This window comes from Natrix helvetica (assembly GCF_964273705.1).
Source record: "Natrix helvetica genome assembly, chromosome: 1".
Classification (NCBI taxonomy): Eukaryota; Metazoa; Chordata; class Lepidosauria; order Squamata; family Natricidae; genus Natrix; species Natrix helvetica.
In genome coordinates this window covers 244,643,244-244,655,913 of record NC_138548.1, presented here as the reverse complement: position 1 = coordinate 244,655,913, position 12,670 = coordinate 244,643,244, and the positions used below count along the sequence as shown (strand labels likewise).

The 12,670-nt window shown below is 43.5% G+C and overlaps 1 protein-coding gene across 3 annotated transcripts in view; it reads left to right on the top strand.

The window, feature by feature from the left end:
• Positions 1 to 12,670, top strand: part of CACNA1G (calcium voltage-gated channel subunit alpha1 G) — a 466,079-nt gene that overhangs the window by 358,837 nt on the left and 94,572 nt on the right. For all 3 annotated transcript variants that reach the window (XM_081937178.1, XM_081937177.1, XM_081937176.1), the window contains exons 17-18: positions 5,674 to 5,774; positions 9,378 to 9,501. In XM_081937178.1, coding sequence (XP_081793304.1) covers positions 5,674 to 5,774; positions 9,378 to 9,501 — 225 coding nt within the window. The remainder of the gene's footprint in view (positions 1 to 5,673; positions 5,775 to 9,377; positions 9,502 to 12,670) is intronic.

The following is a 12,670-nucleotide window of genomic DNA, read 5'->3' as shown; positions in this document are numbered from 1 at the left end:
ATCGCATTAGATGGAACTGATCAACAAACAATTTCTATTAATTTAGCCTATATACATCCAAACCTAACAGTTGCCCCAGGGACTTCTGATATCGTCTGGGGATGGTTCAAGTATTGATAGAGAATGTATCCTTTAACCTGACATTTAAAGCAGTGTCCTTTTAAAATAATTGCAGAACAGTATACATTTTTGCACTGGGATTTGTCCAACTATAAGAGAGACTTCTTTTAATGAAGTCCCTCTAGCATTGATGGCCCTAGAGTAAAATACATGAACTTTAATACTGGGATTGTTTACTTTCTGTAATATTTGTGGATACATGTTTATTGGACCCGTGTCCCTCCTGGCTTGTACTGGCATCCTGGGAGGTCACACGAGGCTGGCTCCTGGGGCTAGTGAATGCTTCATTGAGTGAGGGGTCCTTACCGGCCGCCTTGAAAGAGGCGGTTGTGAGGCCCTTATTCAAGAAGCCTTCTCTGGACCCAACTGAGCTAGCTAACTACCGTCCCGTCTCCAACCTTCCCTTTTTAGCGAAGGTTGTAGAGAGTGTGGTGGCGCAACAGTTCCCACGTCACCTGGAGGAAATCGATTATCTAGACCTGCGCCAGTCCGGCTTCCGGCCCGGTCACAGCACAGAGACGGCCTTGGTCGCGTTGGTGGATGATCTCTGGAGGGCCAGGGATAGGGGTTGTTCCTCTATCCTGGTCCTATTAGACCTCTCAGCGACTTTTGATACCATCGACCATGGTATCCTATTGCGCCGGCTGGAGGGGCTGGGGGTGAGGGGCACCATTTTGCGGTGGTTCTGCTCCTACCTCTCCGACCGGATGCAATGCGTGTTGGCAGGGGAGCAGAGGTCGACCCTGAGGCCGCTCACTTGTGGGGTGCCGCAGGGGTCGGTCCTCTCGCCTCTCCTGTTCAACACATATATGAAGCCGCTGGGTGAGATCATTCGTGGTTTTGGGGTTGGATACCATCTGTACGCTGACGATACGCAGCTGTACATCTCCACCCCGAACCACCCCAACGAGGCCATCGAAATGATGTCCCGGTGCTTGGAAGCCATACGGGTCTGGATGGGAGGCAACAGACTCAAGCTCAACCCCTCCAAGACGGAGTGGCTGTGGCTACCGGCACCCCGGTTCAACCAGTGGACTCCATCGCTGGCCATTGGGGGCGAGCAACTGGCCCCCATGGAGCGGGCGCGCAATTTGGGCGTCCTCCTAGATGCCCGGCTGTCGATGGATGACCATGTGGCAGCCGTGGCAAGGGGGGCGTTCCACCAGGTTCGCCTGGTGCGCCAATTGCGCCCCCTATTGGACCAGGACGCCCTTCGCACAGTCACTCATGCGTTGGTGATGTCCCGTCTGGACTACTGCAACGCTCTCTACATGGGGCTCCCCTTGAGATGCACCCGGAGACTACAGCTGGTCCAGAATGCAGCCGCGCGGGTAATTATGGGGAGTACTAGATACTCCCATGTAACACCTCTCCTGCTCCCTGTGGTCTACCGGGTGTGTTTCAAGGTGTTGATTACCATCTTTAAAGCGCTCCATGGCACAGGACCTAGTTACCTGCGGGATCGCATCCTACCCCATACATCCCTGCGACCAATCCGCTCTCACAGAGAGGGACTCCTCCGGGTGCCATCCACTAAGCAATGCCAGCAGGTGGCGCCCAGGAGTAGGGCCTTCTCTGTGAGGGGCCCAGCCCTCTGGAATGACCTCCCACCCGATATTAGGACCACCACCGATCTCCGCTCCTTCCGCAAGAAACTCAAGACCCACCTGTTCCAACTAGCCAGCCTGGCCCAATTATAGTTTTATCCTCTAATCCTCCTGGCAGTTATTTTAAATTTTAGGGTAGTTTTTAATGTTATTTTAATTCTATTATTACTGTGTAGATTTTATGAAATTGGTTTTGTGAGTTTTTTATGCCTCTTCCATGTAACATGTAATATGTAATATGTCTATGTAAATGTATATGTCCATGACGTTTTGACCTTGATTGTACACCGCCCCGAGTCCCTTTGGGGAGAGGGAGCGGTTTATAAATCTAATAAAATCAAAATCAAATCAAATATTGCATCTACCTGCCAGGGAAACCTTATGCACATGTCTTGGTCATACAAGTCATTGACTTTGGCTGTTACCGACCATGACACTTGATGCTATTGTTGTTCTAGTCATCTGTTTGCAATAGGATCCTCTCTCAGAAGGGAAAGGTCTGTCTGTGCATGATGGGTTTATATTTTGTTGCCTCCCAGTAGTGCAAGTGCCCACCTGGACTATGGAGAAAGGACTGAACCCAAATCACCATGCATTAAATAATTGGAATCATCATGCTTAGAATGACCAGATTTCATGTGAAATTCCATGAAGAGCCCGAGGCTTCCTTTTTTTTTAATACACATTCTGTATAATTGAGCAGTTGCTATTCATTTGTTAGAAATTGCAGTTGTGGGCGCAGCAGCAATAAGGACCAAAGATTTATTGCACAGGATTTCTCTTCCAATTTGCCTAATTATCTAACACACGAACTACTGCCATCTTAATGCCTGGAACAGGGAGCACCCTGCTTTCCCACCATGCAGCTTGGGAGAGATAACATATGATCCTGCCACAGGTCTGACTTTAATTGGCAAACTCTTCATAAATTCCCACGACTAGGAATATATTTAATTTGAAATGTAATCATTTGTTTCAAACAATGCATGCTCACTGAGCTCTGAATAATAAGCAACAAGAGAGCTGTCAAGGTTTTTCAGAGCTGAAATAAAGAATCGTTTCCTAGCTTGTAGCTAATATTTTAATGCTTGGAATTTTGTAATTTTAAGTTTACATTTGCCACCTTGGGAACGTCTTTGATTTGTTTTGTCTCACTTGGCATAATTTGCTTTCCAGCAGACTGTGATTTTTTACATCATAGTGACTTGACCCATATAATACCATGAGCAAATTTAAGCTTTGTTGAATTTTTCCCCCCTTATGCTTTTGGGCAAAGTCTGTCTCTGAGAATATTCCTTTGTAAAACTCCACGTTGGAGTTATAACCAGATGACATATTTCGATTCAGCTTCATTTGGCTTCTAAAATTCTGCCAGAGGTATTGGATTAGTCACATGCCTGAGCCTATATCTGAAAGCTGGACTTCATAATATAAAGAGCTTTTTGAGGTAAAAGAGAATTGAAGTACGTTTCACTTCAGGATATTTTTTGACATTGTTTAATTTCTGCCTACACACACAAACACGGGTTCCTTTTTTACTGTAGGATTGGTGTTGGAAATTGTATCCACCATATAACTCTTTCTGTGACAATGCAGGGAGCAGCAGAAAACCCTACACTCACCTCATCCAGCCATCCGTACCCCTGGAGACAATCTGCCTTTTTTTTTCTTGGTACAAAGCCATACCAAAATGATTGTGGCATGGAAACTTAGCTTGTGTTTGTTTGCTTCCTGACAGGGTAAGCCTGTTTTTAGAGCATTGATGCCCTCTTAAAGAGGAATAGGCTCCCTTACCTCTGCAGTACTGGGGATGGACACATTGTAGGACAGTGATGGCGATCCTTTTTTGCCTCGGGTACCAAAAGCACATGTGCTTGTGTGCCCCCCCCCATAATTTAATGCCCCCCTGAGCTGTTCCCCCTGCGCATGCGCACATGACCCCCCTCCCCCGCTGCCCCACTCATGCACGCATAGCTTTCTTGGAGCCTGGGGAGGGTAAAAATGGCCTCTCCCGGAGGCCCTCCGGAGGCTGGAAATGTCCCATTTTCTGACTTCCGGTGGGCCCAGTAGGTCCATTTTTTACCCTCCCCAGGCTCCAGAGGCTTTCTAGGAGCCTGGGGAGGAGGGAAATGGCCTCCCCCCACCCGGAGGTCCTCCAGAGGCTGGAAATGTCCCATTTTCCAACTTCCGATGGGCCCAATAGGTCCGTTTTTTGCCCTCCCCAGGCTCCAGAGGCTTTCTAGGAGCCTGGGGAGGGCAAAAAACAGCCCAACACACAAACCATAAGTCCGTTCCCAAACTTCCGGTTTGCGCGTTGAGCGGTTTTTCAGCTTCAGGAAAGCCTCTGGAGGGTGAAAAACCACCCAACATGCAAACCAGAAGTTCGGGAATGGATTTTGGGCCTTGATTTTTAGCCGTTTTTCACTCTCCAGCCAAAAATGAAGGCCAAAAATCAACTGGGCAGCACGTGCATGCACGATGGAGCTGACAAGACAATGCCTTGCGTGCCCTCAGAAATGGCTCCACATGCCACCTGTGGCATGTGTGCTGTAGGTTCGCCATCACGGTTCTAGGACTTTCCAGGAAGCAAATATGTCAAAATACCAAGTTACAGAGCCAATGTAAACATAACTCCGAGGCCAAGGTGCTCCTCAAAGTCCCAAATCCAATTGGTTTCATTCCACACCTTCTCAGCACATGGTGGGAATGTCCTTGGTTTCCAGGAGAAAAAAAAATTATTTTGGCTACAAGTCCCCAGCTATCTTCTCTATTCCCCTCTCCCATTCCCACAGCTCCAACCAGCCTGGCTATGGCATCAGCCCTGAAGACACTCCAAAATGGCTTCAGGGTTGAGAATGAGGGGAGCGGCTTCATTTTATCTGATGGGGAAATTGTTACAGTCACAGCTGGCCACCTGCCATTGCCACACAATTCTGTCATTTTGCCTGTAGCTGAGATGTGCAAGAAGTTGAGCCTGTGCATTTTACATATATTTTCTTCCTTCCCTGTATGGAGCTGAAAGGGATATGCATTATTTGCTTCCATTCCACAACGTTCTGCTCTCATAACAACACTGCAGGTAATCCTCAACTTACAACCACAATTGAGTACAAAATTTCTGTGGCTAAGTGAGACATTTGTTAACTGAATTTCCCCCCATTTTATGACCTTTCTTGCCACAGCTGTTAAGTAAATCAGTGCAGTTAAGTTAGTGACGCAGTTGTTAGGTGAATCTGGCTTCCCCATTGACTTTGCTTGTGAGAAGGTCGCAAAAGGTGATTGCATGATCTCTGGACAGTGCAACCATCCATATATATGAGTCAGTTGTGAAGCGTCTGAATTTTGATTATGTGACCGAAAGGTATTGAGGATGCTGCAATGATTGTAAGTGTGAAAAAGTGTCATGAATCAGTTTTTTAAAGTGCCATTGTAATTTTGAACGGTCACTAAATGAACTGTTGTAAGTCGAGGACTACCTGTGTAAAGGATTGAAAGGTAGCTTTGTTTGTTTACAACCTAGAGGTCCCAGTCAGAGATGATCTTCAGGTTGAAGACCAGCAAAATATAGTCAGGACCGGGGGCAGAAGAACAGAAATAAGAGTTGTAGTGGTGCAGTGGTTAGGGTGCAATATTGCAGGCTAAGTCACTGCTCACTCCAGGAGTTCGATTCTCACCAGCTCAAACTTTGACTCAGCCTTCCATCCTTCCGAGGTGGGTAAAAATGAGGACCCAGATTGTTGGGGGCAATAGGCTGACTCTGTAAATCACTTAGAGAGTGAGGTAAAGCATTGTGAAGCGGTATATATCATAATCCTATTGCTGTTGCTAATTAAAGAACGATATGAATTCTTTACTGGTCTGCTGTCTGATTTTCAGATCCTGGTTTTCAATATAGAATAACTGATTTCCCAATGATGTTCTCTCTCTCTCTCTCTCTCTCTTTAAGAGTAAAAAGGATCGCATGAAGGCTTGGATAAGGGCACGCCTCCCTTCCTGGTGCAAGGAGAGAGATTCCTGGTCTGTCTACATCTTTGCTCCTCAATCTAAGTAAGGCAACCCATATTTGATTGCTGGAAGTATTTTAGAACATGAAGGGTTTAATGTTTGCTGAGGGTAGCAATCACAATAATCTGCAGAATTCTCAGAGGCCAAAATGTTGAAAAAGGCCTTCTTATCTAACAGATTGTCACCAGTATTCACAGGTCCTGGCTGCATCTAATATTTCTGAGAGGGCAGTTAATATATGTTGTAATCTGCAAATCATAATGGAGAAGGGTTTGGAGGAAAAACTATAACCCAGTGATAAGGCATGTGATTGGCATGCCAAAAGTCCTGGGATCTAGGATATTTCCATTTTAAGGAAGTATCTAGTATGAAGGAATGAGCCTGAAGATCTGCTGCCAATTTAGAGAAGCACAAAGTTTCCAGACAATTATTCCATACTATAAAATAGTGTATCACAGTAGTAGCAACAATAACTATTAAATTATTTCCAGCTTTGCTCAGCTGCTTATCTGTTTTCACCTCAACTTCCATCCATGGCCCCTAAAATATTTGCTTAGAATGTCAACGCTACCCTCATCTTATAAAGCCTTCCCACCAGCAATAGCAATATATCATATGAAGGTGATGTAGTATTGCTACACAAAAGTCAAACTTTTCTATTACTCTTCGGAAGGAAACAGAAACTTTCTGGATCCTTGGGGACTTGTCTACTGCTAAAACTTTTCAATTTCAAATAGTAGATACCATTCTTCTAGAACCAGTTATTTGATCCAGATAATTGGGGAATGGAGCACAAAATCAATCCCAAGCATCTCTAGCTACTGCTGGAAATTCCTATCTGAAACCACACAGAGCAGCAGGCAGTCAGCACAAAGCATGCATATTCAAACATAGAGACTCGACTCAAATTTCAATGAGAAAACTCTGCACATCCTAGAGTCTAGACCAAGTTAAATCCAAAACTACTAAGGCATTCCTGGAACCTTGGCAACCTGACAAATTAGCCACAGTGCTCAGCAAAAACCTAAAAAGGAAACAAAAAAGGCCATCTCCTTCAGCAGCCAACATTCAGATAAGCAGGAATTAACAACAGACAAACAAGCAAAGAATCCCAATCAAGGAACTACCAAGAAGAAAACCACACTCCCATCGAACTATTGTACTGTATTGCAAGCTACTTGTATATAAACAGGGAGCGAGCCCCACTCTTAGTAGCACTGCTGATGTTTCCTAATCAGGTAATGAAATGTCTGCAAGCAAACAACCGAGCTGAGAGAGCACCAAATATTCCACAGTTCAGTCCTCAGCTACATATGTTCTTTTCTGTTATAACCAGATTTAATATAAGGCCATTTTTTCAACTTTTCCTGGGGAACAAATGCTTTGCTGAAAGGTTCTGCTAGAATCTCACTTTACATTAAATGCACACACTTTCTCTCCCTCTCTGTCTCTGTCACACATATATATAGCCATAAAAATTAGCACCAAATGGATCCCCAAAATATCTTCATCGTAAGCTAATGTCAGAGTAAATTGGGCATAATATTTTGAACAGAGTAGCTTCAGCAATTTTGTGTCCCTGGATCACTGTAAAGTATTTTTATGTCTTTTGGACTGTATGAGTATGGGAGGGGGACCTTTTCCTGCATCACATGAGGCTTCCATAAATGTGCCTCAAAGTAATTACAAATTTAACAAATGTTTGAAATGCTAATTTGCCTTATTGCTTCATAAAATGTCATACTTAAAAGAAATGTAAAGTCCAGCTAAATGAATAATCCATCATTCCCCTCTCCAAGGTTAAAGCAGGGGGATGCAAATTAGAATAAACTACTATATACTGAGAGAGAGAGAGAGTAGGGTTATTTTTTTAGTTGTAATTTCCTTCCCTCAAGTTGCTGTTTGCTTTGACTGAGAAATTGTTTCTATGACCTTTACCCCTTTTCTGGTTCTTTTGGCCCAGCTTAGGCCAAGCTGGTGTCTTCCAGATGTATTGGGAGTACAGCTCCCAGAATTCCAAGTTAGTATGAGTGTCAGCACATCTGGAAGACACCAGCTTGAGCAGGGCTGGTTTAACTTTAGAGGCTACTAGGAAAAAAGGAACTTACATCAAAGCTTTAATTTGGCCTTTTCCAACCTATTTCCTTCCCAATGTGTTGGGACTCTATTCTCAGAATTCTCATCAAATATTGCTAACAATTTCAACAGTGGTTTATTCTCAGAACAAGAATGTTTTTCCTCTAAGGTTCAACTGCCTTCCCTATAGCTTTTTATATAAGTGTGATTAATCTTCCGTAGTTCTGAGGGTTAAAGGAAAGACTGGGCAAGATCTTTTGGGGGGATCCTCGTATGCAGTTTTGAGCTCTCCATCTTCTAGTTCCCTCTTATTTCCCATCCTAACCAGTTTTTTCTTCTCTCAGCATATTCTTTACAGGAAGTCTTTGCTTTACCACAATTGAGCCCAACACTGCCATTGCTAAGCAAAACAGTTGTTAAGTGAGTTGTGCCCCATTTTACCATCATTTTTGCCACAGTTATTAAGTGAATCGCTGAAAATTAATCGCTGTTAAACAAATCATGTGATTGTTACATGAATGTGTCTTCCCTCATTGACTTTGCTTGTTGGAGGTCAACTGGGAAGATTACAGATGGCGATCACAGGACATTGCAGCCGTCATAAATACATGCCAGTTGCCAAGTATCTGAATTCTAACCACGTGACTTTTGGATACTGCTACAGTTGTAAGTGTGAAACCAGTCACAAGTCACTTTTTTCAGTGCCATTGTAACGTCAAACAGTCCTTAAAGGAATGGTTGTAAGTCAAGGACTACCTGTATTGTTTCTTCTCCCTTTCCCACTTTTGACCAAAGTATTTTTTTTCTTCCTTCCTTATTTCCTTCCTTGATTGTCTACAAAGAAAAACAAAACTATGGTCATGGCCAAAACCTTTTCATAATTTTTTGAAGGTCAGGATAGTGATGAACCTGGGGAGCACTTGAGACTGAGGAACTCAGAATCTTTGCCAGTGGTTGAATCTAATGACACTCTTCCTACCCATACCTTTCATTGCCAGGTGGCAAGCATGAACCACTGGCTTGTGAAGAACCAGAGCGAGCACCAACTTGTAATATCTCTTTTATAAAAAGAACCATGTTGCCATCGGGGGCGGGTAAATGGTCCCAACAGATCCAAGGCAGAACCGCAGAAGAAACTAATTATCCACCCCTTGTGGAATCCAACTACAAGGAAGCTAGGCTAGAAAGATGAATCATGCAGGGAATACTGGGCAGCCTGCTCTCCGTATGCCTATTTTAGTTCACAAAAGTCATTCATTCATTTATCCATTCATTCTGCGTGACATGTGAGCAGTATCTCACAATTTGGGAAAGACAGGTACTGTATGTCAAGACAAATTTTGATGATGGTTTTCTTTAGATGATTTGCATGCAGGAGGTAGAAGACAAGGACAAGGACAGGTGACAGTTGTCCATGTCAAGAAAGGTCTGTTTCCAAAAATTAACTGCAGTTGTGAAACTTTTTTACAACAGGAAAGAAAAGGTAGTCCAGTATCCGTGGAAAAGGAAGAGGATTGTTTCTCTGCTTTGCACAGATTTCCAGTGACTTCTCTTCCTCTTTCCCTTTAGATTCCGTGTCATATGCAATAAAATCATTTCCCACAAGATGTTTGATCACATCGTCTTGGTTATCATTTTCCTGAACTGTATCACCATTGCAATGGAGCGTCCCAAAATTGAGCCCCACAGTGCTGTGAGTAAACCGTATCACTTCCCGAGTAACGTAGCCACTTTATTGTGCTGAGTTTATGTGGGGCTTTTACCAATATTTGTTCTTTCTATTGGTTTCTTTTATCAACAGAAGGTGAAATTCAGAGGGCATGAGAGGGAATAAATGGAGTGAAATTAAATTACCCTGATGTGTACTAAGAGATCATCCAGACAAAAGATTAGAGCAGATGTGCGTGGCAGCTGTCTCAGCATACCTTTTCTGTTTGATTACAGTCAAGGCTTGATCGTCCTGCCTCCCTAATCCCACTGAACTGAACATTTCTTATAGATCTTAGAAACATGTGATGTCTAGGCCTGTGCTTTTAAAATGATATATAATAAGAAGGATTAGTGAAAAGCCATTTAAAGGTGTAGTTTGGTTAAGGTGAAAGGTAAAGGTTCCCCTCGCACATATGTGCTAGTCGTTCCCGACTCTAGGGGGCAATGCTTTGAATCTCCGTTTCAAAGCTGAAGAGCCAGCGCTGTCCGAAGACGTCTTCATGGTCATGTGGCCAGCATGCCTCAATGCCAGAGGTGCACAGAACGCTGTTACCTTCCCACCAAAGGTGGTTCCTATTTTCCTACTTGCATTTTTACATGCTTTCAAACTTCTAGGTTGGCAGAAAATGGTACAAGTAATGGGAGCTCACTCCGTTATGCAGTGCTAGGGATTCGAACCACCAAACTGGCGACTTTTCTGATCGACAAACTCAGCATCTTAGCCACTGAGCTGCTTCTCAAACTTTTTTTTTTCATTACCAAAAAAAGCTTACCAGAAGGTCGTTTTTACTCAGAAAGTCCTTTCGTAAGTCTTCAACTTATGACAATAATTGAGCTTAAAATTTCCATTGCTAAGCAAGACAGTTGTTCAGTGGGTTTTGCCCCATTTTACAACTTTTCTTGCCACTGTTGTTAAGTGAACCACTGTAGCTACCGGTAATTTAGTAACACGGTTGGTTTCCTGCTTCCTCGTTGACTTTGCTTGTCAGAAGGTTACAAAAAGTGATGATCACATGATCCCAGGACATTTTGCAACCATCATAAATACATGCCGGTTGCAATGATCACTGGTTTTCAGTGCTGATGTACCTTTGAACGGCACTAAACAACTGGTTGTAAGGCAAGGACTGACTGTATTTAAATGTTCCTGTTGTGTTTGGGTAATGGGTTTGTGTGTGGTTATCCAAAGAAAAGCCACCTTTATCCAGTTTGGGGTAATTTACTCAGGTTTAGAAAGCACTGGGCTAAGGCATCAGGTTAGAAACCAGGAGGCTGTGAATTCTGGTCCTACCTTAGGCACAAAGGCAGTTAGGTGACCTTCTGCCAGCTATTCTCTCTAAGCCCTAGGAAGCAGGAAACGGTAAACCACTTCTGAAAAAACCTGGCCAAGAAAACTGCAGAGTCTTGTCCAGACAGTCACCAGGAATCAAAAGCATACCCATTTATAGAGAAAAGCATACTCTACATTGCTTTTTCGAACCAAAATGCAACATGCAACTGTTTTCTTGGAAACTGCATAGCAATAGCTATGCACTTAGACTTATATACTGCTTTATAGTGTTTTACAGCCCCTCTCTAAGTGGTTTACAGAGTCAGCCTATTGCCCCCAACAGTCTGGGTCCTCATTTTACCCACCTCGGAAGGAATGGAAGGCTGAGTCAACCTTGAACCTCGTGTGATTTGAACTGCCAAATTGCAGGCAGCCAGCAGTCAGCAGAAGTAGCCTGCAGTACTGCACTCTAACCACTGCGCCACTGCAGCTCATAGAATAGATAGGATGCATAATGCCATAGAACTGATAAAGAAATGAATGTAAACACCCTTATATCCTTCAGGAGACTAGAGAAGGTTAGAGATTTAAACCTGATTCGAATCTGGCACTCCCCTCCCCCTGCAAGTACAGAGCTTTGAGCAAGTATTATGGGGTCATGAAAGCAAGCACCCAGGCAGTGCTGGTACTCTATCCAAGCAACATCAGCATCTTGACTTGCTAAGTAGGCTCTCCAGCTCAATCCAAGCGATAGTGTTCAATTCCAACTGAAAACTGGCTTCAGTCCCCATCCTGGTGGAATTTGTTGATCTGCGACTGAGCCCTAGCAACTTAGTTTGTGCATCTGTCCATTATGGATGCACAGTTAGCCTCCAAGGGAGTTTTAAGTGGAAATTCTATTGCGAGTACTGCTTTTAGTCCCTGCTGTTAGACTAGGGGTGTTGGCTACAAATGAAGCTCAGGGCTCATCTGTTTGTAATTGTCTGGTTTGGGGGTAGGGGGTTATATGGGGAGGGTGGCTTTTAAGTGTGTGTTATTAATTCCAGCAAGCAATGTTCCTTTTCCCAGCAGTGGAAGGAAGGAAAAAGGAAAGGGTTTCACCGTTCTTAATTTTGCCAAGCTTCCTATATTCTGCTTTGCTATATCCAAGAACAACATCTATAAGTTAAAGACATCGAGATTTCCTCCTTTTTGGCAGACAGAGGGGAGAAGCATCTTTTTTCTCGAGCAGAAATAGCTTACTTGATCTAATAATGCTGTCTGTCATAATTTTCTTCAATAAATATTCAAAACCTTTTCTTCCTTTCTTTTTTGATCTCATGCTGGTTTTGGTTCTTTGTCTGCGCTTGCATTCCAATGTGACAAAAGAGGAGAAAGAGAGAATGATCCCTTTTCCCATTCTTTTTCTTCGCTTGTTAATAGAATAGAATAACAAAGTTGGAAGGGACCTTGAAGGTCTTCTAGTCCAACCCCCTGCTTAGGCAGGAAACCCTACACCACTTCAGACAGATGGTTATCCAACATCTTCTTTAAAACGTCCAGTGTCGGAGCACTCATAACTTCTGGAGGCAAGTTGTTCCACTGATTAATTATTCTGTCAGAAAATTTCTCCTTAGTTCTAGGTTGCTTCTCTCCTTGATTAGTTTCCACCCATTGCTTCTTGTTTTGCCTTCAGGTGCCTTGGAGAACAGCTTGACTCCCTCTTCTTTGTGGCAACCCCTGAGATATTGGAACACTGCTATCATGTCACACCTGGTCCTTTTTTCATTAAACTAAATATACCCTGTTCCTGCAACCATTCTTCATATGTTTTGGCCTCCAGTCCCCTAATCTTGTCTCTATCTCAATACTGATACAAACAAAGATCTTTATTTTAGTTCTC